Genomic DNA, 26678 nt, shown 5'->3' on the forward strand with positions numbered 1-26678 from the left:
AAAGTGTTTATTAGAAGCAAAGTGCATGTGGGAAAAACAAAAGACGTGTGAGAGAGCACACAGGTGAGCTCTGAGTGAGTTGCGCACAATGGGAGCGGCTTAGGTCGCTTATATAAGAGCGGTTTTTTGTTTTTTTTTTTCTGGCCAGTCAACTCCATATTTGGTCCTGGTATGGGTACTTATCTCTCAGCCAAGATGGATTCTAGCTGGCATCTTCTCCCTCCTTTTGTCCTTCCCCTAGACTGAGGTCTTCTCTGTGCATGTGTCGGGCCAGGAAATCCACAAGAATGCACCCAGTCAGGGCCCTATGCTCCCACCGGTATCCCACCTCGAAGCACCAGCAGGAGACCACCTGTAGCTGCTCAGCCTGGTGCCTGCCTATCTCCTACCTTAGGGGTACCCTCAAGAGATGGGGTATTGCTTCAATGTGGGGGGTGCACCCAGGGGAGGATGTCGGGGCCAGCCACACTGTGACTGTACCCTGGAGACGGGACCAGGCTGGAGGATGAATAAGGAGCTCCCCCCAGCCCCCTGCTCGCCCGGTTCCTGGTTCTGATGCCTACGTGTCATTGCAGAACAGAGTTTAAATCCACATTTCTGGAAAGCCAGCAACAATAATTAGAAGAAAAAACTGTCAGAAACTGTCATCCAGGGACTTCCCTGGTGGCGCAGTGGTTAAGAATCCGCCTGCCAATGCAGGGGACACGGGTTTGAGCCGTGGTCGGGGAAGATCCCACATGCCACAGAGCAGCTAAGCCCGTGCACCACCAACTACTGAACCTGCGCTCTAGAGCTTGCGAGCCACAACTACTGAGCCTGCGTGCCACAACTACTGAAGCCCACGTGGCCTAGAGCCCATGCTCTGCATCAAGAGAAGCCCCTGCCATGAGAAGCCCGCGCACCGCAACGAAGAGTAGCCCCCGCTCGCCTCAACTAGAGAAAGCCCGCATGCAGCAATGAAGACCCAACGCAGCCAAAAATAAATAAATAAAATAAATTTTAAAAATTATGGAAAAAAAGAAATTGTCATCCATGTTCAAGATCACCCATAGCACCTCGGAGTCGAACCCCTGCCCCCCTCGCAGGGCAGCATTACAGCCAGTCTCCTGCCAGCGCCCCGAGTGGGAGGCCAGGCAGAAGACCCCGCTTTGAGCATTCTCATCCACTAGGAATGGTCAAGCCTCCCCCAGGACAGAGCGGAGGATGGACCTACTGTTTCAGGCTGCCTTTCCCACCTGGAAGTCACCTCTGTTCCCACAGTTTCCCAGCCAGTGGGGCAGGCTGGGGGCTGCCTGCTTTCCTAGCATCGCTCGCCTTCTGATTCCAGCCTGAGAGTGTGGTCTCCTTGGCCGATGGGTCCAGGAGAAAGAGGTAGGATGGCTAGGGACAGAGGAAACCGCGTCTGGAGATGATGCAGATGCAGACTTGTTAGGGACTGCTGAGCGGAATGCTCATGGTCTATGAAGCAGCTACGCTTCTGGTATGACCCACCCATTCATGTGCCTGGCAGCTTCGCAGAAGCCTTTTAGTACAAGAATAAATGACCCTGGTCTAAACGGGCTTTCACTGATACCAATAATGTATATTACACTTGGCACAATTAAAATGATCCAGTGCAGTGCTTGGAAGCCAGTAGAGCAAAATCATTTCCTGTGGCTAGACTGTGTCACCTCCAGGCTTTGCCCACATGGTCCCTTCACCCTGGAATGTTATCCTCTGAGATAAAGCTGTCCCCTGTCTGGGTTTTTTGTGGCACTCCCTGAGTCTACAAGTGCCTGTCCCCCATGTCAGAGCTGCCTGCTTCTCTGGTCCCTGAGGCGCACCAGTTCCATGAGAGCCAAATTAAGTGCCCTTTGCCCCCTGATGTATCTGTGTGGAGTGTGGAGCTGGGTACACAGTAGGTGCTTAATGAAGGAATAAAGGAAATGACATCTGACCTCATTGGACCCCATCTTTGCCCAGAGTAGTTGTTTCTTGATTTCCCTTGGATTCATGACATTGTCCTAGGTGCCTTCCCTTGCTCTTAAAAATCTCCTCCCGAGATATTAAAAGTGTCTGAGAAGTGTGCCATTAATTATGTAATATAATAAAATAGTAACTAAAGTGCACACAAAAAAGTTGGTAAGTAGGGAGACAGTAAGAAACCAATCGTATGTTTTTTTCTACCTCTAGTACTCTAAGATGGGCTTAGTCCTCAAGTCACATCAGTCAGTAGCCACGTGCTGGTTTGGGGCTGAGGTCAGAGGCAAGCGAGGGCGGTATTGGGGTGTAGACACTGGCACTAGACCCCCAGGGTTTCAACCCACGTGCTGCCTCCTGCTGTTAGAGTGGCCCTGGGCACGGTGCTTCCTGTCTCTGAGTCAGTTTCCTTATCCCATCAGATAACCCTTTCTCCTAGGCTTGTCACAAGGGTGTGTTGGCTGCATGATGGTTAGGAGGAGGGCAGCACCCAGGGAAGTCCAGGGCAGTCCCCACCCAGGGAAGCCTCTTGGAATTGAAGAGAGGGTGCAGTGTGCACATGGGCACCCTGATGGGACACATCAGCCTAACAGTGGAATAAAGACAGATCCTTAAGAACAAGATTTAACCCCCTTTTGTTTTTTAAGGACAGGGATGGTATTTCAAGAAGAGAGAACAGCATGATGAAGATATGAGTTTATTAAGAGCAGAATGACCTCATATTTGCTTTCCCCAGGTTTGCCCTTCGTGGGTGTTCATGAGCCATGAAAAAAAAAATCAACAAGAGGCAAGTTTAGCAAAAGTCTTAGCTGTGCCCTTGATGTAGATATGCTTTCATGTGAAGCTCTGTCTCAGTTTCCTTGCCTTCCGGGATTGAGAGAACCACCTAGTAGGCTTCTGGAAACAGTATCAGCCTAGGCCATTATGACTCAGTGCCCTTTATCTGAGTCCATCTACCTGGTGTTCTCCCTCTTAGATCAAGGAACACACTTATTAAAGGACAGAGCCCAAGTCAGCTATGAACCAGAAAAAAAAACTGAAATAGACCCAAACACAGATCCAAATATCAAATTTTATGGACTCTAGAATGGAGTGTTCTTTTAAATAAAACCTATTGAGTCTATTTTAACGTAAGCATTTTCAAAGTAATAGAATTATGAAAATATCCGGAGTGTAAAACTTTCCCATTTCTGATTAGTTAGCATTGCTCTCAGGAACATAGTGCCTATGTAAACGGGGATTTACATGCAGTTACTAATGTTTAGGTAGTAATAGGGGAGTTATCACTTCAAAAAAATAAATATTGTTCAGCCAGAAATATGTGTGGTGCTTTTTCGTTTTTGCGATGTCTTTAAAGTGAGGCCATGGGGCTTCCCCCGCGGTCCAGTGGTTAAGATTCCTTACTGCCACTGCAGGCTGTGCAGGTTCGATCCCTGGTTGAGGAACTAAGATCCCACATCCTGCGAGGTGCAGCCAATGTTTTTTTTAAAAAGTGAGGCAAAGCCTGTTACAGCATACAGTTTACTACTGGTTTTCACGATACTGGTGATGGAATCACGTTTCTTTAAATACCATGGCGCATGTCATAGAAGTGTGACATAAGCCCCAAACTTAATAATCCTGAGACTTTAAAATAATACTTAGAAAGACCAGATCCTGTGCAAACCGTGATGCCCCATGTAAACGTGAGAAGACTGCTGACAGGACAGGTGGTGACGGTTTGGACCCTTCTGTGAAAAAAATAGGTAAATAAAAAAGCCAAATAAAGCAGCTCTGGTGTTCCAGAATGAAATTATTGCTGTAGAACAGATCTGCTCTGAAGACCGTCCAATTTTCACTGACATATAGGAGGGAACATAAGGAATTATTAACAGGCAGCCGCCGTGAGACGGTTGGAGTTGAGAGCTGTTTCAGGAAGTTGTGTAATTCAAGAATTGAAAGCCTCAGAGAGCCAACACGGACACAGAAATAATTCATCTTTACAGCTCAGGCATATGCATTCTCCCCTTTAATATTTTCCTCTTTCAGAATGAGAGAAGAAGCAAACAAAGGCATTTAGAGCTTGGTGGGTCTTTTTGTGGTAAGACCCCCCTTGTACAAACACACTGCTTCACCCGGATGCTGATTTATGTAGATGTTGAACACACAAGTAGAAAATGGAGTATTTGTTTTTAGATGAATAATTCACTCATTTTCCCCGCATGAGTTTTTCTCATCTGAAGCACTGGCCTTTCAAATTAAATAAATATAATGTTTCAAAAGAATATGGGCATGAATATTCATAAAGACCAAAACAGTGAATATAAATAAAAGCCCTTTTACATAACATTTTATTTTTTTCATGAGGACCTTACTGTTTTGTTTTTTTTGCTGTTGTTCTTCTAAAATTTTATTATTCAAAGTGATTTTCCAGGACACCATTTCTTCTACGAAACCTACCTGTTATTGAAGTAGTGATACTGCTTTTCCAAATTGTTTCATGCAACAGTATTTTCCTTTACTGAGTAGAATTGAGGTAGTACTTGCTCGTGGCACAGCCCTTTAGCCATAGAATCAGCCTAGCATGGTGCCAACTCCTCAGAAAGGTGCTTGTCTAAACAACTGGAGGAACGTAAAAAAAGAAAACAATTTTTAAAAAGATTATGTACCCTGAAAATGTGGCCAGTTCATACACATAAAGGATGGCAGATCAGGTTTTGGTGTTTCTATAGATAAGCCGATGATTTAAAGCTTCAAAATATGCATACATGCAAAATGTAGGTTATCATAAACTGGGAATACAAATAGTGAGGCTCTTATCCCAGTTCCTTAAAAGCTGGAGGTAAATGTAGAATGAAACAGCTGACATTTGACTAGAAAGAGAAAGATAAACAAATTAAGACTGCGGTTATTTATACCCAAACAACTCGTTTAAAAGGAGCCAGTATATCATGATATTTGATTGATTAATTCTGTTAATGGAATTGTCTGGATAGTCTTACTATAAGTAATCCCTGAGATTACTTAGAGTAGAAGTGCATTGCTGTCTATTTTATAACATTAGCTACTCAAGGCTGTGAGTGTCTTTGAACACATGACCTTATAATCAATGCTGATTTAATGGCAGCGTACTGTATAATTTAAATCTGGACGTTAATGAAAGTGAAGTTGATATAACTGCAGCAGGAAAGGTTGAATTTGAGATATGTTGTTCTTCACTGTCTGATATCCACTTGCCAGACTGGAAGGATGGGAAATTCTTCACTTGAAGGGTGGGCTCCTGGTCCATTCTGTTACACACGAAAAGGGGGCCACAGAGAGATGAAAATGTTCAGAGTCACTTTTGTAAAAATATAAGCTCAGAAAGTAGAAATCTATTTACTACCTTCTGAAAAAAGAATGATTTAAAAAAATCATCAAAGAGCACATTATTATTTTTTTAACATCTTTATTAGAGTATAATTGCTTTACAATGGTATGATAATTTCTGCTGTATAAGAAAGTGGCTCAGCTATACATAAACATATATCCCTATATCTCCTCCCTCTTGTATCTGCCTCCCACCCTCCCTATCCCACCCCTCTAGGTGGTCACAAAGCACCGAGCTGATCTCCTTGTGCTATGTGGCTGCTTCCCACTAGCTATCTATTTTACATTTGGTAGTGTATATATGTCTATGCCACTCTCTCACTTCGTCCCAGCTTACCCTTCCCCCTCCCCGTGTCCTCAAGTCCATCCTCTATGTCTGCGTCTTTATTCCTGTCCTGCCCCTAGGTTCTTCAGAACCATTTTCTTTTTTTTTCTTAGATACCCTATGTATGTGTTAGCATACGGTATTTGTTTTTCTCTTTATGACTTACTTCACTCTGTATGACAGACTCTAGGTCCATCCACCTCACTACAAATAGTTCAATTTTGTTTCTTTTTATGGCTGAGTAATATTCCATTGTATGTATGTGCCACATCTTCTTTATCCATTCATCTGTCGATGGACACTTAGGTTGCTTCCATGTCCTGGCTATTGTAAATAGAGCTGCAATGAATATTTTGGTACATGTCTCTTTTTGAATTATGGTTTTCTCAGGGTATATGCCCAGTAGTGGGATTGCTGGGTCGTATGGTCATTCTATTTTAGGAACCTCCATACTGTTCTCCATAGTGGCTGTATCACTGTACATTCCCACCAACAGTGCAAGAGTGTTCCCTTTTCTCCACACCCTCTCCAGCATTTGTTGTTTGTAGATTTTTTGATGATGGCCATTCTGACCAGGGTGAGGTTATATCTCATTGTAGTTTTGATTTGCATTTCTCTAATGATTAGTGATGTTGAGCATTCTTTCATGTGTTTGTTGGCAGTCTGTATATCTTCTTTGGAGAAATGTCTATTTAGGTGCCCATTTTTGGATTGGGTTGTTTGTTTTTTGATATTGAGCTGCATGAACTGCTTGTAAATTCTGGAGATTAATCCTTTGTCAGTTGCTTCATTTGCAAATATTTTCTCCCATTCTGAGGGTTGTCTTTTCGTCTTGTGGGCAAGAATATACAAGAAAAGACCGCCTCTTCAATAAGTGGTGCTGGGAAAACTGGACAGCTACATGTAAAAGAGTGAAATTAGAACACTCCCTAACACCATACACAAAAATAAACTCAAAATGGATTAAAGACCTAACTGTAAGGCCAGACACTATAAAACTCTTATAGGAAAACATAGGCAGAACACTCTTTGACATAAATCACAGCAAGATCCTTTTTGACCCACCTCCTAGAGATATGGAAATAAAAACAAAAATAAACAAATGGGACCTAATGAAACTTAAAAGTTTTTTCACAAAAAAGGAAAACATAAACAAGAGCACATTATTTTTTCCTAACCATGTACTAGAAAAAATATTAAGTAGACAATTTCTAATAGACATCATTTTACCTGATTGCTTCCAAATGAACTTGCTATTTTCTTTCTTTGCATTTGATGAGGAAAATAATTTTTAAGGAGAAGGACTTCCTGGTGTTGGAGCAAGCTGTTTGGTAGAGCAGATGGATTCTCAAGGTTCTTTTTATTTTGAATAACATGAATACCCTGGACAATGCTCACCTTATGTTGTCCTGTTAACCTTCAGGAATTATGGTGAAATAATGTTTTAGCTTCAGCAGAAGATCATGGCTTGTTTTTATGCTGCCTTATGACTCTGGATAAAATACTTAACCCTTCAGCACCTTGATCTTCCCAATTGTAAAATAAGAAAATACTTGTCAATAGATCCTGTTTGTAATGTATTTTGAGATCGTCACAATATCAGTTTTAGGTTGGATGATGTTCTTTCTACATACTAACAGCTATTTCTGGGAACGTTCTACCTTTTCTCAGTTCTTTTTTCCATTGTTTCCAAAGACTTTTTCATGCAGTTCCAAGACCGTATGAAGCCTGGACATTTTGGTAAATGGCTTTCTTAGAAGCCATGCTTACCGATTATTTTGCCAATAGGTTAACATAATAATTCTTTGGAAGTTTCAAAGGCAATGACCTGTATTTTAGGTTTTCACTAAAGTAGAACATCACTTCTGATACCAACTGCTGTTTTAGTCAGGTTTCTTCTCTGATAATTCTGAATAATAAGCAACTCCCAAATCCAAGTGGCTTGTAGCAGTAATCATGTATTTTCTCTTTCATACCCACTAGTTTGCAGGTTGGCTAGATTTGTCTGATCTCTGTTGGCCCTACCCAGGCTCAGCAGGTAGGATATATTCCAGACTTTGTTTTGGGTCCAGATCTACTCCATTGTCTTTAATCCAGACCCAGTTTAAAGAGATGTGTCTTTCTGGGCCATGTCCTTCTCATTGTGGAAGACCAGACATCCAAGTGGGCAGGCAGAAACATGAATTGAAGCCCCTGAAAGCCTCAGTTCTGAACTGGTTGCTGTCACTTCAGCCCATATCCCATTACTGAAAGTAAGTCTCATGACCAAGTCCAAAGTCAATGCCGTAGAGATGAATACTGCATCTCCTGATCTCCATGACAAGGGCAAGGTGAGAAGAAAGAACTGTGACCACATCTTCTACATTAGGAAACTGTGCCTAACTGAGCAAAGTTCAAGAATGCCTTGTGGAGCTTCCCTGGTGGCGCAGTGGTTGAGAGTCCGCCTGCCGATGCAGAGGACACGGGTTCGTTCCCCGGTCCAGGAGGATCCCACATCCCACGGAGCGGCTGGGCCCGTGAGCCATGGCTGCTGGGCCTGCACGTCCAGAGCCTGTGCTCCGCAACGGGAGAGGCCACAACAGTGAGAGGCCCGCGTACCACAAAAAAAAAAAAAAAAAAAGAATGCCTTGTGTTCTCATTTTTATCTTGACCAAATGACCACCATCCCAAAAAAATCTTTAAAAAACTGAAGAGGTACTCTGGGAAACAGGAGGATAATGTGAGAACACTATACTACTTTTCCAGACCCAAGAAACAGAGTTTACATGCTTTAACAATGAGGACGGTAGCTCATATTCAGACAAAGTAGTTTGCTAATTACTGGTGGAAAGTTTACATATTTTTAACTCTAAGCAAATCAGACTTGCAGACAGACCCTGCCATCTTTATGTGAGTATGAGGGGGGAAAGAAGGTACAGGAAACAAATGGACAAGTTTGGAAATTGGCCTTCACTCCAAGGCATTTCAAGTGTCTTATGAACAGGGACCCTGTATTATCCATGATAGGTAACAAAATGCTTCATACATTGTAGAGTTAAATACTGGTGAATAAATGAATGCATGAAAGATGAAGAAAGGAATATGAAACATTTAAGTAGATGGATACCCAGGTCTAAACAAGGAAACAGGAGGAAGAGAAGTGACCGTGGAAAAGAAATCAGGAAACTGCATTAGTCATTACCGTCTCAAAGTAGGGGCTGAGGGTCTGGACAGACAGAACTGTCCAAATTCGCTGGCGAAGACGGCAGGCTGCCTTTGTGCTAGGATATTAGTTTTTTTTTTTACCTCCTACTATTCTCTCTTTTTCAAGCTTTTTAAAATTTATGATATACCTCCCACCTATTTTAAATTAAAAAAAGGCACAGTGAAAGTTATTGTTTTACCTCTGATTCCAACATCAATCTCCCTTAACTCTGAGAAACATCTTCAGGAGAAGAATGAAAGCTACCCAGTGATTCATGGTTTCATCATTACTCTTTTGGAGCCCAGGTTTTCCATCAAAGAACATCATATGTATTCTTTCCCTTAATAATATAACATTTAAAGATATGTTTTCATATTCTGTAAAAATAGAGTCGATATTCAGAAAATATTCTTGTCCAAAAATATCTGCAGAAGAAAAATAGAATCTTTTCTATCATTGAGTCTTCAAGGTGTCTCTGCGTTTTATCCTGAATTACGGTCATTAAAGATGTTTTTGTATAGTATAGAGTTAATTTCCAAGAATTTCTAAGTATATCTTTCATAGTAAGAAAGATGGAGTTCTACTTAACTATTCAGAATCGAATGAGAGATACTATTTGATGACTCAAATGGACAGTTCATTTCCTTCCTCTGAAACGAGTGCTTCCGTCAGGAAAATGGAAGCAACAGGTTGGGGCAGTGACAACATGGAGGAAGGTGTGTCGAATGACCCAGACATCACATGTCATTAGTAACTGTTGTTCGGGTCCCTTTTGCTTATTTAGTAGAAATGAAGCTGGAAATAAATAATTATTTAGATTGGTCTCTATTTTAAAATCAAATTGGCCTGGAGACTTCAAGAAATAAGATCTAATAACGATTTCTTTCATCAGTATCTTATAGTTTTCTGAGCACAAGTCTTTTGCCTCGTTAGGTAGGTTTATTCCTAGGTATTTTATTCTTTTTGATGCAATCATAAATGGGATTGTCTTCTTAACTTCTCTTTCTGATCTTTCGTTGTAAGTGTATAGGAATGCAAGAGATTTCTGTGTATTAATTTCATATCCTGCAACTTTACCAAATTAACTGATAAGCTCTAGTAGTTTTCTGGTAGCATCTTTAGGACACTCTATGTACGGTGTCATGTCATATCGCTTATGTGGAATCTAAAAAAATGGTACAAGTGAACTTATTCACAAAACAGAAATAGAGTTACAGACATAGAAAACAATCTTATGGTTAATGGCTTGGGGGGGGAGGGATAAATGGCAATTGGGATTGACATATACACTCTATTATATATAGAATAGGTGACTAATAAGGACATGCTGTATAGCACAGGAAAATCTACTCAGAACTCTGTAATGGCCTATATGGGAAAAGACTCTAAAAAAGAGTGGATATATGTATAAGTATAACTGATTCACTTTGCTGTACACCTGAAACTAGCACAATATTTTACATCAACTATACTCCAAAATTTTTAAAAAAAGAAAGAAAAAAAAGATCTAATGACAAAGTCAAAGATGAATAATTTCTCATAGTTCACTGATTCATTGATTAACTCAGTGTCTGCTTTGGACCAGATTTTGATTAGAGCAGTGTGGCAGAGGTGAACACATCTCCCTTGTCCTGTGCGTCCATCTGGTTGGCATATTGGAAACTCTCTGCAGTCTTTGCCACAAGCAAGACTAACGCTGACCACTGAACCCACCCAGAGCCCATCAGATCCGTATGGGTCCCAGGCACCACCTGGAAACAGGGTTAGAATACAAAGTCGGATTCAGTAAACTTTGCATGGAGCCCAAGAGCACACATTTCTGACGAGCTCCCAGGTGAGGCTGAGATCGAGTGCAAGGCCCACAGTTGGTGTAACAAGGATCTGAGCTCCACAGAGCAAGAGACAATTCAGGGTTGTTACTGGTACGGAGCATAATGGATGTGCTGAGGAAGCTTGTACCTCCCATACCCTGAAGAACCATCAGCCAAGACCAGTAATGAACTGGGGAGAGGTGGGAAGACCGCACATACACCCAGGCAGAAGTCATCAGACACTCACAGGTTAGCAGAGGCACCGAACACACTGTTGACACTGGGAGCTGGCTTAATTTTCGTTACCAGGGTCTTTCAATGACGAATGTGTAGCTGTGACGCTCTACTGCTCTTAGTTATATCCTTGTTACTGATGAGACGTTAAGATGAGCTGGGATAAAAATGGGTGTCATCCATCATGCTGCCTGGACTCGTGGGAATGAATGCAGGTCTGTAGAGCCAGGCTCACACCCCTGAGTTACACACCGTGGAGCACAAGCCTCTAATCAATCAGCTCCCTTTGCTTCCCTGCTCGGAACTTGCGTGTGCAATTACACCTGAAATGTTTCATCCCTTCTTTCCTTCAGCACGTATGTGTTGAGATCTTTATGTGCCAGGTACTATTCTCAGGTCCGTACAGGATCCTTGTCCCCATGGAGCCTACATTTGTATGGATAAAGACAGAAAATAAAAATGATATAAAAATAAGCATTCAGATTCCAATAATGACAGGACGGCGTTCAGCAGGGTGATTAGCTAGAGGACGAATGGGGGTGATAATTTAGATACAGAGTTAGTGGGATTCTCTCTGGGAGGTGATATTTGAGCTTCTGTCCTGGATGACAGAAGCCAGCCAAGGGAGGATCCAAGGAAGAATATTTGAGACAGAAGAACAGAAAGTGCAAAGGCCCTGAGGTTGTCGGAGGAACATCAATAAGGCCAGTATGGAGGGACTATGAACGTGGGGTGATGGGAGTTGGTGAGATATGAGATTAGAGACATCAGCCAGACCAGATCATGAGGAACCCATATTTGCATGCCGAGGACTTTGAACTTTTTCTTAGTGTTGTAGAAAGCCAGTGGTGGGGTATAAACAGAGGAGGAGTGACATGGTCAGTTTTAACATTTTAAACATTGTAACATGATTACCATCATGTCCCATAATTGTCATTCCTTTTTTGTGGTGAGAACTTTAAGATCTAATTTCTGAGCAACTTTGATGTATATAATAATGTTGTTAACTGTAAATGCAATGCTGTGCTTTAGCTCCCCAGGACTTACTCGCCCTGTAACTGCAAGTGTGTGCCCTTTGACAAACATCTCCCCATTTCTCCACTCCCAGCCCCTGGTAACCGCCATTGTACTCTGTTTCTACAAGTTGAATGTTTTAGGTTTCACATATAAGTGACATCATACATACAAACAAATCATCAGTGTCTTTCTCACTGTGATTTATCTCTCTTAGCATAATGCCTTCAGGGTCCCTCCGTGTTGTTAAAAAGGGCAAGATGTTCTTCTTTCTCATGGCTGAATAATATGACATTACGTATATACATATGTGTGTGTGTGTGTGTGTGTGTGTGTGTGTGTGTGTGTGTGTGTCTCCTTCCCCTTGGTTAGTCCTCGTGGGTAAGCCTCCGTCTCTCTGCTGAGGAGAGGTGGAGTTAAATTCAAAGTTAAATTTGAAAAGCAGGGTGATCATAAAGAGACGCCCGAAGAAGCCTTAACACACACGGATGCTTTAGCACTAAAAATTGGTATGACAGGATTCCCCAATTAAAGAAAGTACTGTTTTACACAGTTGTGATATTTGCACTAAAAAATGTAAGAGTGACTTAAAGGAATCTTTATGTAAAGTATGATCAAGGAACAAGGTAATAAAATACTAATCTACATGAAAAGGTAAATCTAGCTTGTGTGTTTTGTTTTTTTAAAAGTTAAAGCACATTTCTGGCTTCATAGCTGTATAGTTATGTTTCCAGAACGTTTTAAAGATGCCCCTAATTAGTAAATCACATAAGTAGTCTCAAAATCAACAATCCTTTGGGGTGGAAATAACATTCAAAGAGGAAATTTTTATTTTGAATTTAGAACTTACCTTCCAGATTGCTCAATTAGATCAATATATTCAAAAATTCTATCTTTTCCTTGGGCAGTTTTTACTAAGACCTCGCATTTCTAGTTGTATGCTAAAACAATAAGATACATATTTTTTCCTAGGGCTCAAGGACTCCTGCAGGGTAAACTAGGAGGTGCCCTGAGAACAGGGGCCATTCCCTGTTCGATCCAGTGTCTGCTGTTTCCTGCCATAGACAGCTGATAGATGTCTGTTCATTTAAGTTTTTTGATCCGTAGAGAAATAATCATTCAAAATCTAATATGGCTGTAGCTAATGGCGAGGCCCATTGGATCAAGGAAGATGGTGAGATATTTTTAGAGGTGCATTTAGTGAGAAAATGCTAATAACGTGGATGTGGTTTAGGTCATATTGGGACGTATAATAGAGTTTTTCGTGCAGACAGCAAATATTTATGAAGCACCTACCATGTGTTAACCATTGTGCGCCTTGGCGTTGGGGACTTGGCTATGAGTGAAACAGGTTCCTGCCCTTACAATGTCATTTCATCTTCACTGTGCAGAGGGAGAAGATTAACGAACCCAGAACTATAAATAAATGTTGTGAATAAGGTAAAGGAGGTGACAAGGACTAGGGTGTGGAAGGGAGGTGTGCTGTTTTGTGCAGGGCAGTCCGTTAAGTCTGGTAGGTAAAGTAATACTTGATCAGAGACCTGAGTGGAAAGAGGGAGCCTGGTAGGGGCACCACAGGGATGAGCACCTGGGCAGCAGCACCCCTGGCAGGCCCCAGAAACAGCCAGGAGGCCAAAGATACTGGATCACGGCAAGGGAAGGAGGGACCTGGCAGAGTGGAGGGCAGTGTGGCCACAGGAGACCACATCCTAGGACTGGTGGGATGTTGCCTGGTCTTGAGAGTTTACTCTGAGTGAGATGGGGGAAAGCTGGAGAGTGTTGGAGAAATGATAAGAATTTGTATATGAACTGGGTCTAGAAAGAGGTAAGATTTCAACAGGCCAAGAAAAGGAGGAAGGACATTCTGAGAACGAGCAATGGCAGACCTAGAGGCGAGCAACCCATGCCTACCACATGGGGATGACCAGGGTTGGCTGGAAGACAGGCTGCTTCCAGAGCAGAGTGGGGGTGAGGATGGAAAGGTCAGTTTGGGGACAGTTTGGACCTCCAGGCCATGTGGTTTCTGCTTTACTCTGTGATCACAAGAAGCCTTGGAGAAAAGTGTTCAGAGCACAGGGGTAAGCCAGAGAAAGTATTCATCTAAGGAAAAACTAACTAGATCTTTGCACTCAAGATCAGAAATCCAGCAGTTGTATGTTGGCTGGATTAAAGAAAGGAGACTGCTGGAGAAAAGGAGATCAGTGAGAGTATTGCTGTATCAGTTGGATAAGGGCTTCCTATCATGCCACAGTGATCGTCAGTGAGGAAATTCTGGAGTCGTGTGGTGCATCCCTTTCTATGGGATATTTTGCAGCTGGTAAAAAGTAAATAATACCTTCACATCTATAGACTTGGAAAGATGGCTGTGGTGCACATATAGTTCAGTGATAAAAGCACATTGCAGAGTAATGCATATAAAAGCATTATCCTCTTTAAGCCATCAATTAAACCTCCCAGGTGTGTGCATGTGTGTGTGTTTGTATGAGCTTGGTAACCCATCAGTTAAACCTCCCAGGTGTGTGCATGTGTGTGTGTTTGTATGAGCTTGGTTTGTATGAGCTTGGTATCAGTTTAATGTTTTGGACCTTTTTACTCACACATTCTTATAGATATGGCAAATCCATTTTGGTTTTACATATGGCCCTATTTGAAGTTGCTTTGGAAAGCAGGCTAAAAAAAATAGAGCCCTCTGGGAGTAATAAAAAGTGCAGACTGTCCCCCCCGGGCCTTGAAACTGTGCTAGACTCTCTTTCCATCCAGCCTGCCGAATGCAGCCCAGGCACCACTCACTGAGCTCCCGAAGTGTTGCTCCTGGGATGCTGCCACTAAAATCCAAAACTTGATTGAATATGACTTGCTTAACTGACCTTTAACAGTTTCCTTTTGTCATCCAAAAGTGGGTAACAGGAGCCACCGTATTCAGAAAACCTGCCGCCTCTATTCTCCATTTGGTTACTTCAGATAAGCTTTCCACGTGCTTCCATTTCAAAGCTCAGAATGTTTGCAGAGCGTGTGTTAATTGAAATCGTGTTAGCGTTTTAAAGCTGTCCAAAAGTTTTGTTAATTTCAAAGAAATACTAAAGGATTTTGCATTAGAAGAAAAACATGTAGTTGGCAAAGAGGTTTTCTTTTGTAATTGATTGTCAATTCTGATACCTGAAAATATTCGTTTAATGCCTTTGCAGGATATAAGGGTTTGGCATAAATTCTACATGTAGCAATAATAATACCTTAATTGAAAGTGTTTCCTGTAAATTTGCTGGATATTAGGGATTCCAAAGTAAATTTAATTTTCTCAGTGAGCTGTGGCTACATAACAATTGTTTTTCTCATTCTTAAAAGAGACTTTTCCTATAGCTTAATGGTTCTCCACCAGAGGTGGTATTACTCCCTGGAAGACATTTGACAATGGCTGGAGACATTTTCAGTTGTCACAGCTTTGAAGGGGGGATGCTGTTGGCATCCAGCGGGTGGAGGCCAGGGATGCTGCCACCCATCCTGCAGTGCACAGAAAGCATCCACCACAAAGAATTATCCAGCCTCAGCGGTCAATAGTACTGAGGCTGAGACAACCTGCTTAAGAGAATCTGCACCGTTACTTTTTGATGGTAATATGCGGTACAGATTCCTGTGACTATGCAGGAGGGGAAATGAGCCTGGCGTCCACCCAAGCTTCCCTCTCTTTAAATCCAGAGCAGAGCCTTTTGCCCGCATCCTTCCCGTGAATGTACACCCGGACACACACGAGCAGAACAGCTGGTGCCCTGTCTCTTGTGTCCTTCCTGCTATTCTGGGCTTTAGGATTCCTTAAAGTAACACGGGTCACCCTGTAAAAGTGGGGCAAGCTCTTTCCTTAGCCTCACTTATTTTTTGAGTGAAGAGCTGTGTGGTGAATGAAGCTATCAAATCCCCACGTTCCCTATTTTTCTGACCTTGGTCTGGTCTTTTTTCCATTTGATTTATCACCTTTTTATCCCTTTTGATGTTCTGTTTCTTTTATAATGACAATGGCCTGTTTTATTACCTACTAAACCATTTTCTTTTCCATTCCGAGCTTTTCTCTAAGCTGTTTCAAATTGATTTTTTTTATTGAGGTGACATTCACATAACATGGATTAGCCACTTTAGAGGGAAGAATTCAGTGGGTTTTAGTATAGTCACAGTGTGTGCCATATCCAGCTTTATCTAGTTCTGGAACATTCTCATCACCAGATGTGCTTTCTAAAGCACAGATACAAAACTCTGAGAGTTTAGGACCAGCTTTGCATCCATACCCATGAAGTGCTCAGATTCACCTAATGTCTGCAATAGTTTGGATACCAAAACTGAAAATCCCCAAATTTTGAAAAAGAACCTTTTTTCCCTCCATCACAATAGTTAGTCCTTTTGTGTAACGCAGTGGATTTGTTTGAATATGCCCTCTTTTTGTCGTAATATTATTTCTTGAATGGCTGTGGTTCCAGGGGATCTGTGCAGCCTTTAATGGGAAGGAGAGGGGGAGCGTTTGGGAACAGGCATTCTCTGTGACTCTCACTGTCCTTCCTCCCCACCTGTAGGTGTCATTCTTCCTCTTCATCATCTTCGTGGTGTACACCATGCTGCCCTTCAACATGCGAGATGCCATCATCGCCAGTGTCCTTACCTCCTCTTCCCACACCATCGTGCTGAGCATCTGCCTGTCTGCAATGCCGGGGGCCAAGGAGCACCTGGTCTGGCAGGTAGGTGCACCTCCACCTCTGCAGGGTGACCACACCTGTTCAAGGTGTGACTGTTGGCTGGTACCTGGCAGGTGCTCCAGGTCTGCTCTCTGATGTTGACCCTGAGTGTCGCTAATGGGTAGCCAGCCACTGCCCCCTCTCTGCAGTGGAATCAGCAGTCACTTAGCAATTAGCAACAGTGAAAATTGGAAATGGCAGTTCCATTTTGCTGATTGATGGTTAAAAGCTGTTATTATACATTGTAATTTAGTACTCTTAGTTTTAAGAGTTAGAGTGAAACAACTTATATAATTAAATTCATAATTCTCCCCCATCTCTCTCTGAGAGATTTCCAAAACCCCGTCTTTACAGAGGACAGAAGAGCTCTCTATTTCTTAATCCTCTGGCAAGTCCAAGGACATAAAAAATAGTTCTTTAAAATGCTTCAACAGCAAATTTAGCTTTACTGCTAAGTGGCATTCCAGCGAAGCCTTCCTATTTAATTAGTTAAAAGCATTTAAAAAACCATTTAATTTCCTGTTACATACATCCGTAGACATGAGGGGCAGTGGTTTGCACTTACTCTTAACAGTCTCTTTTTTACCTGTAAAAAGTGTGGTTTATTTTGCTGGGTTGGAATCAAATGTAACAAATGCAGCCAGTGTGCAGAATGCAGCGGGGCTGAGAGGAGTAGTTATGAACACCACTGTCCTTGAAAAAGGGATTTTAGACGTGGGTCACTTGAGCCCAGAGGGTCTCAGAAACCAGTTTGTCCTTCACTTGAAGCAATGTTTTACTTGGAAACTTGAGATGGAAATGGAGGCTTACCCTTGGGTCTGTAGTAATTGCTCTTAGTTGGAAAGCGTTCTAGGGACCCCTTTTCTCAATACTCGTCTCTGAGCGCTCATAACAAACATTCATTAAGCGTAGCCTGAGCACTTGTGAAACGTCCTCTGTGGGCACTGAGTGAGGGTAAAGCTCCTCATCTGGCACAGTGGTGCCCGTTTCCCATTGACTTGTTTGGACGTTACTAAGAAGCATCCCCTCCAGGAAGTGGAGGGAACTATGTCTTTCCTGTGACGGAGCAGAGTAGTCACATCAGTAACCTGCATCGCCAGAGACACACACGGTGGCTGGTCAGTAACTAATCAAATGAAAGAGAAGGTGGGTGTTTTATTAAAAGATGAAACAATCCAGCTGTGCCTGGGATGAGGTGGAAGAAGTGTTCCTTTTTACACGAGTTCTGCCCCAGCTTTTACTTGCTTTTTCTACCTTTCACAGCCTCCCATGAGGATATTCATGGGACGTTTCTCCTTTCTCCCATAAATTCCATTCTTCCACCCTCCCTTTAGTGGGGCCATTAGGCTCAACCTTAGGTAGTCACATTCAGGTCAGGGTGGTGGGTATGGTTTTCATAGGAATGAGTACATAATAATTTATGTAAGAATATCATGTAACAATAATCATTTGCTCTGCCAGTTTACACTATAGAAATCACTACAGGAAAGTCCTGGTCACACAGGCAACAGGGCACTCATACATATTTCACTGCTCATGGCAGCTTGCTGGTCGTGGGTTACCGTGGAACACATACCTTGAACATTTTGTACCTATTTTTTCTGCCCCTTCATGAATAAAGAAAGTATCTGCTGGTGCAGATGCAATAGAAAAAACATCTGGGAAATGAGGATTATGATACCTGCCTGTGAAGATCAAATGGGGTTAAAAAAAAAAGGAAAAAAAGAAGTGATTTACAAAGAACCAGGCATATTTTAGATATCAAGTACTATACTGAGTTTTTTTTTTTTTAGCACTGTTATTTTCTTGAATTGGTTAAAAAAAAAGTGGAAAGAATGTAATCTTAATTTTTTATTTACTCAATTTCCAAAACCAACAAAGAAAAATACTTCTTATCAGTGGACAGGCAGAGATAGGATAATGATAGGATGATTCTAGAATAGCAAAAGAATAAACATTCTTTATTCCATAAGAATAATGTTGAAAGGAACAGAAGAATATAAGGTCAGGTTTCCATCACTTCAGAAGTAATTTCACAGTGATTTCAGGAATGAGAATTCATTCTCAGGCTATGACCTATCATCTACTTGAGGAAATTTATTTAATACCTGAAAATTGTGGATGATGTCTCCTAACACATTTAAACACAAAGTATAATTCCTAATACATTTATAGACCTACCAGTACATTGAAAATCCAGTATGGATAATTTTTTCCCCTAAGCCTTTCAAGGATAGGTTGCCCCCAGATGTGTTGCTCCGTTGCCTCCAGCTGCTTTGGTGTGGACTTCCTACAATACCATGCCCCTACATAACCATAATGCAGCTATCAAAACTGGAGATGTGCATTGTTTAATTCCTGACGTTCTGGTTCCTCCAGCTTTCCCAGTAATGTCCTTTACAGAACAAGAGCCCATGCATTGCACTTTGTTCTTAAGTCTCTTTGGTCTCCTTCTGGATGGAACAGTTCCTTTGGCTTTTATTAACGCTTTTGAAGGTTGCAGGCCAGTTATTTTCTAAGATGTCCTTTAACATGGGGGGTCCAGTGTTTCCTCATGAATAGATTAAAGTTATGCATTTTGGCAGGAATCTCAGAAGGGATGGTGTGTCCTCATCACGTCTATCAGGGGCGTGTACGTCTACTTTGTCCCATTATTGTCAGTGGTCATTACTATCAGTGTGCTGTCCACCAGCCTTTTCCACTTTGAAATTACTCTTTTCCTCTTTGTCATTAGTACATATTTTGTGGAGAGGTGCTTTGAAACTATGCAAATATTCTGTTTCTCATCAAACTTTTAATATATTTATTTGCTTGTTTGTATCTACGTAGTCTGATGTTCAGTAGATTATAAACCACTGCTGTCACTGTTTATTTTGATGCCCATATGGTCTCAGATTTGTCCAGCAGGTGCCTCTCCAAGCTGTACCTTTGACTTGTCCCTGTGATGCTTTGAGCATTTCCTCAATTTCTGGCACAAGCTATTTTGGGTTCCTCTTGTGCCCTCCCTGACCTAACCCTAAAATCAGCCATCCCTCCAAGGAGCCCTAGTTCTTTTTGGTGAAGAATGACATTTAGTGGCAAGATCTGGGCTTTAGGACTTTCCCTTGCCATTGGGGTGTCAGTACTCCAAGTGCTTTGCATCTCCGTTTATTTTTATATCTGCCTACATCTTAAACAGCATGACTTCACACTGATATTTCCATTTCCACTCCAGCATAAGTTTTATGCCAGTTTTCTCTCTTTCCATTGTGGCTCCCTTGACCAACAGTGAAAAATATTTAGCTCTCATGATCCTAAATATATTTATTTATTTGATGAAACCCTGCATGTAACCAGTCTCCTGTTGCAACTGTCAGCCCCTCCCCCTGCCCTCTCACTTGAGTCAGCTTCCTTCCCCCATCCCCATGTCCCGTTTCCCCAGCTGGAGCTCTGACACCCAGTCCACGAGAGGGTGTCCCCCACCCCAGCTGGGGCTCTGACACCCAGTCCACGAGAGGGTATCCCCTCCCCCAGCTGGGGATCTGACACCCAGTCCACGAGAGGGTGTCCCCCACCCCAGCTGGGGCTCTGACACCCAGTCCATGTGAGGGTGTCCCCTCCCCCAGCTCAGGCTCTGCACTTGACTTTGCCCAGTGTAGGAATTCCACACACCCAGCCCAGCTTTGTCATCTTGGGTGAGTTTCGCTTCCCCCGTCCCCTGTTGGTGCAGACGCTTCTCTTCTCTGCCTCACCTGAGGGCTGGGCACTCAGTTATTCAGGAGGGAAGGAAAAGGACAAGAAGAGAAGGGGTAGAGGATGAGCCCGGAAGAGGAAGACAGCAAACACATTTTGAACAGACTTTATTTGTAGAAGAGGAAGAGATTCTTTTCAGTTACTTTGTGTGATTCCCTTTGTACTGTACTGGTCTTGGCACCTTTTCTTCTAACTCTTCTCTGTCTTTGTTTCCTAACTGGACTTCAAAGAAAAGCTTTTCTGGAATCTGAGATTATTAAGGGGATCTGGAATCCTTAATAACCAAGGGAATAAATTATTTTGATGTTAGGAAACTTAAAAGCAGTTTTGTACTGTCTATGTAAGAAGGATACTTTGTTTGCCTATCACGAATTTAGCAGAGGTACAAAGCCCTTAACAATTTATGGTTAACAAGAAAATAAGAATTTTGCCTGTATCAGTAGGATAGCATGCGTTTGACGGAAAGTTCCACAAAAGCAGCAAGGAGTCTTTTTTGCCTATGATTATATCACGTCAGAGGGAGACTGAGGCTAGGAAAGCACGATGAAACTTCCCACCTCATACCATGGTGCCTGCCTCCTGCTTGGGCCCTGGGAGGAAGGGTGGCAGCTATGCAGCCATTAGACAAGGTTAGGGATCTGGGTAGGTGTCCTGCCTCCCAGACTGGGGCAGCTGGCCCATCAGTCAGGAGCCCAGTCCATCCTGCAGCCTGTGTTTGTGTAGCACTTACTCCATTTTAAATATGCACCTTGTCTGTTCTTCATTTGTTAAACTTCTGTAGGTCAGGTACACTGTCAGCAGGGTACTGAACCATCATCAAGGAATTTCCAAATATTCCTATTCACATATTACAATTGCATTTTGTATTTGAAATTTACTTAATTTTTTTAATGTATTTATTTCCTTGGTATTCTTAGCATGGTCTGAATTTTCATTTTCTGTATGTTTTATTTTCCCGTGAGAGAGGGAGGAATTTGAATATAGATTTCTTTCACAAGCAGGTTATATGAGAATCCATATTTATTAAAGAAGATAAGCCAGGCAGTGCATATTGATTTTCTAACAGGATTACTCATATTTCAGAGAAATTTTATAGGATTCCTTTATGCAGTGGATACTTTAATATATTTAAGTTGTGATACAATTTGAAAAATTTTCATTTGGACCTAAAATAGAAAATATAGCCTGTCATCTATGGCAAGTGTGCAATCGTAGTAACGCAGATTTGTTACATAACTGATTCTTTTTCAGTATAATTCAGGAACTGTATATTGGAGTCTGGAATTAAATTGCATTTAGGATCTAATCTGAGAAGCTCAAAGGAGAAACAGCACGTTACCAGCTGCCCAGTTTCTGGCTGTGGAAGAGACGAATTGTTAGGAATTTGGATCTCTTTTCTTGCGGTTTTGTCTTTAGAGAAGCTCAGGATATTAATATTTTCCAAAGAGGGGAAAAGAGACTGTATCACTCTTCATTCTGTGTAGCATCCAGCTATTGATTATGATCTGTATCCTATTTGAACAAGGTATCATTTATCTGTTCTAAAGACATTATAATTTGGAAGGTGTGGGGTAAGCATAGAGAAGAGGTTAAAAACAGGAAAGTACCTAATGTGACTGTGTCCTGAAGCAAATCGAAACGCACTTCACAGTTCTGTTCTCCTTTTGCCTTCCTTACCGTTCCCCCAGCTGGACAGATAAACCTCATTCTCCTCTAAATGACAGGAACTTTGCACCATCGTCGCATCAGAGAGAGTTTTGTAGGGCAAGTGAACAACAAAACGAAAATTAGCACTTCCCTGCAGGATGCCAAATCATTTAAAAATGCTCTGGCAATTTTAAGAATGTTTGAGGGAACCCTCCTACACTCTTAGTGAGAATGTAAATTGGTGCAGTCACTATGGAGAACAGTATGGAGGTTCCTTTAAAAAACTAAAAATAGAACTACCATATGATCCTGCAGTCCCACTCCTGGGCATATATCCAGAGAAAACTATAACTCAAAAAGATACATGCACCCCAATGTTCATAGCAGCACTACTTACAATAGCCAGGACATGGAAGCAACCTAAATGTCCATCGACAGATGAATGGGTAAAGCAGATGTTGTGTGTATATAATGGCATATTACTCAGCCATAAAAAAGAATGAAATAATACCATTTGCAGCAACATGGAAGGACCCAGAGATTATCATACTGAATGAAGTAAGTCAGAGCAAGACAAATATCATATGATGTCTCCGTATATGTGGAATCTGAAAAAATAATACGAGTGAACTTATTTACAAAACAGAAATAGACCACAGACATAGAAAATAAACTTATGGTTACCAAAGGGGAAAGGAGGAGAGGGAGGGATAAATTAAGAGTTTGGGATTAACAGAAACACACTCCTATATGTAAAATAGATAACTGATAACTGATAAAATACCTACTGTATAGCATAGGGAACCATATTCAATATCTTGCAATAACCCTATAATGAAAAATAATCTGAAAAAGAATAGATATATGTATATGTATATTCATATACATAAAACTGAATCACTTTGCTGTATACCTGAAACTAACCCAACATTGTAAATCAACTATACTTCAATAAAAAAAAAAAGTGTCTGAGACAGAGAAGCTTCACGTTGGTAGTTAACTATTTGACTCTAATGATGGAATGAGACCTAAGTTTATTTTCCAACATTTGTGAACCTGTTTTGGGGAGGAGATAGAAGGAACAGAGGTAAAGGGAAGCCCTTTCAGACTATGAGTTTTGTCTTGGAGATTTGATCAAAGGAGCATGAAAAAGGATTTCTCTAAAAATGAAAAATGCCATCGATCCCCCAACAGCTGTCTCTATCCTCTTCTTGAACCTGTCATCTGAATTCTGTACTTTCTGTTCATTCAAAGCAATGGATGCATGTCAGATGACTTACATCATTACAGATTGATTAAATGTCAGCTGAATGGCATGTTCCACTGGCTGACATCTTGACAGGTGGTTTTCCTAGTACTTTCACCAATCCATGCATTTTTGTTACAGTATATACAAAGATCTGAGGCTCTGTCCATTCCAAATGTTTATTTTTGAGGATAGTTTGTGAAAGATACTGATTTCTAGTCATTTATTAAACCATCAATGATGCTTTTTATTTTTTAATTATTATTTGAAGCAAACATACCACTTTATTATTTTTTTAACATCTTTATTGGAGTATAATTGCTTTACAATGTCGTGCTAGTAATGATTCTTTTTAAAACCCTTAGTGGATAGTGAGAAAGTCAGCAACCCCTATGGGGAGTCACACGAGACAGACTCCTTCTAGGTACTTGCAGGTCACATGATGAATCTGCTAAGTTGTGTGAACTTGAGAGAGTAATATATCTGCAGCTTGACTTTAGCGAGAACTTTGCTCTGGTCCTAAGGTATCTCTTTAAAGAGTAGAGAGAAACCCAATGAAACTCCATTGGTGCAATGGAGAGAGGATGTACAGATAGTCACTGGGAGACATTCTAAGGACAGACAGGGCTGGGGATGCTCCTAGTTACCTGTAAAGTGGAAATAATAATAATAATGCCTTCTTCCTAGGACAGCAGAGATGATTGGATGAGATGATAAATGAAAAGGACTTAACTGGGCCAGGTGCACAGTTAATGAATCAGTTAGTAAACATCAAGTGTTGATAACAATAACTGCATAGTGATAGAACTACAACATCCTCTTTATGTTTGTGGAATGCAATGACCTGGACAGGCTAAGGGAGGGGACGTACTTTCTATCCATTTTTGCAGCAATAATCACAGCGTGCCCTCTTTGAGAATGATGTACATCAAATTTGCTTCCCCGGGAGATGTGAGTTCCTGCCGGCCAGACTCTGGGTTCATCACTTTTGCTGTCCTTCTCAGCAGCTCATGAATGGCATGTCAGAGAGTATGAGATGGTGGACACAGCAAGCACTTTGGTTTCAGATGGAATCTGGGCTTGGATTCAGTTTCTCCCACTTTATAGCTGTGCGTCGTGGACATGAAGGTGGACCACCCGGAGCCCCCTCAAAGACTGATTGTCCAGCTCTTCGGGGTGTTGGTAACAGCTGGCTTTCCATCCTTAGTCCCTTCTAGGCTGCCTCAGCTGCACAGAGCTGCCAGCCCAAGGTCATGACTTTCCAAGGGCGGGCCACATCCATGACTGATCGAGGTGGGGGGCCCAATGCAAGACAATTCTGATTGGCCATTTCAGCACCACAGCTTCGGTGAGTCTGTCTGAAGTTGTCAGGCCTGCATCCCAGCCCAACTTCTCCCTCTGCCAAGTCCCGAGTCCTTCCCTCTGCTTGGGCATTGATCTGAAGGGCACTCCCTACTAAACACCCAGCTCTGTTTCATATGTGCTTCCTGGAAAACCAAACTGCAGCATCGCATAAACTTGGCCTAAGTCTTTAGTTTACTCAGTTTTCTCATCTCTAAAATGGCAGCAGTAACACCAACCTCCCTAGAACGTTGCTGGCCTTGGTGCTGATTAGATGACCTGGTGTATAGGAAGAACCTGTTGTTAGGCTGGCCTCGTCCTCAGTCCTCAGTAAACAGTAGACAGCAGCAGCGGTAATATAGTCTAAATGACTTTTATAGAAGTGAGATAAATGGAACATGAAAATGCTTTGAGGATATATGTTAATAATCAAAGTCCAAATGACCTATGGAACTGAGTAGGGCAAAAGTAGCATCATACATACGTAAGACCCTCAGAGCCCATGTCTGGACTGGTTGACCATCCTGTGGAATGTCCTCTGCAGACTCAAGGCAGTGAGATTCATCCTGGTGAGATGCTAGAAGCCCACACTACACTGATGAGTGAAGTTTGGAAGTTCAGCTAATACCTGGGGACCTGTGCTTCTGTAGGTTAGTAAGACATCAGCTTTTGGAGACCCAAGAGACGACTCAACCCTTGTCAGGAGTGAGAAGGAGGTGTTTATAGGATCACTTGCCAGTTGGACATCTTGAGCTCTTTCCCTGGAGTATTTGTTCCCTGGAGAAGCCCACTCCTGTTCCCCAGCCAACCTTGGGGATTGCTCATTTGGACCAGCCAATGGTACTGTGATACATTGGATCAGACCATCCTGCATCTCAGCTTTGTGGTCCTGGACACCTGCATGTATACAGCTCCATCTCTTTGCATCACTTCTTCCACCCCCTCAGCTGAGATACTGTATTGGTTTCCTAATGCTGCTGAAAAAATTACCACAAACTTAGGTGCTTTAAACAACAGCAATTGCTAAATTCTGGAATTTATCATTTCACAAAAATCAAAACCAAGCTGTGGCAGAGTTGGTCCCCTGGAGGCTCTGAGTGAGAAGGTTTTCATACCTCTTTCCTAGCTTCTGGTGGTTGCCAGAAATCCTCGGTGTACCTTGACTTTTGGGGCTTCAAAACTCCCTTCCTTTCCTCCATCTTTATGTGGCCTTCTCTTCGTGTCTGTGCATCTTGTCCCATTCTTATAGGGACACTGGCCATTGTCTTTAGGGCCCACTCTGATGATCTCAAAACAACATCCTTAATTTAATTACGTCTGCAAAGACCCTTATGCCAAAAAAAAAAAAAAAAGGTAGTATTCTGAGGTTCCTAGTGGACATAACTTGGGGGCTTGTATTCAGCCCGCTCCCGATACCAACTTCCACAGATGGACAGCAGTTCCACTCCTCTCCTTCATGGCTTGCTACAGACCCTCCATGTATTCTCCAAGACCAGAGAGTCCATGGGGCTCCCCTTCACTTGACTACTCAGGTATTACTAAGCTCTATGGTGTGCAACATACGAAGATACCTCCTTGGAAGATATTTATGGTAACACATAGGAAAATAAAGCAAAACTAGAAGGATTTAGAGTGAGGAAACATATGGGAATTCCACTCTTGCTTAAACAAAACTCTCATCCATAAGGCAATCAACAAGGATTCCTGAGGAACAGTTGCAGACAGGTAGGGGAACTAAACATCTGCCATTGGCTTTTTGCCCCATTTTTAAAAATAGGTGATGGGGTCACTTTTTTAAAAAAAAGTTGAGATAAAGCTTTCAAAAGGTTTTCAGTGAATATGCTTCTTCCAACCACTCTAAAGTTTCTCATTGTTTGTAGTAATTTTGCATTTGACCCTTTTAGGATTTCGAGGTATATAATCACATCATTTTCAAGTAAATCTTTACTTTCTGATTTTTATAGCCACCTTTTCTTTCCAATTGCTTTGCCTAGTACCTCTAGAAAAACGTTGACAGTAATGTGGTGATAGTAGACATACTTGTCTGTTTTTTTATTTAGTAGAGTTGATGTTTGTCCTTTAAACAACATGCTGGCTTTTGGGTTAAGTTAAATAAATGTTA

The 26678-nt window shown here is 41.9% G+C and overlaps 1 protein-coding gene across 1 annotated transcript in view; it reads left to right on the forward strand.

Moving 5' to 3' along the window:
- The window catches only part of ADCY2 (adenylate cyclase 2), a 433534-nt gene that overhangs the window by 92052 nt on the left and 314804 nt on the right, over window positions 1-26678 (forward strand). Inside the window, exon 3 of the mRNA XM_019951134.3 lies at window positions 16432-16593. Coding sequence (XP_019806693.1) covers window positions 16432-16593 — 162 coding nt within the window. The remainder of the gene's footprint in view (window positions 1-16431; window positions 16594-26678) is intronic.

Source organism: Tursiops truncatus, chromosome 3, assembly GCF_011762595.2.
Source record: "Tursiops truncatus isolate mTurTru1 chromosome 3, mTurTru1.mat.Y, whole genome shotgun sequence".
Taxonomy (NCBI): domain Eukaryota; kingdom Metazoa; phylum Chordata; class Mammalia; order Artiodactyla; family Delphinidae; genus Tursiops; species Tursiops truncatus.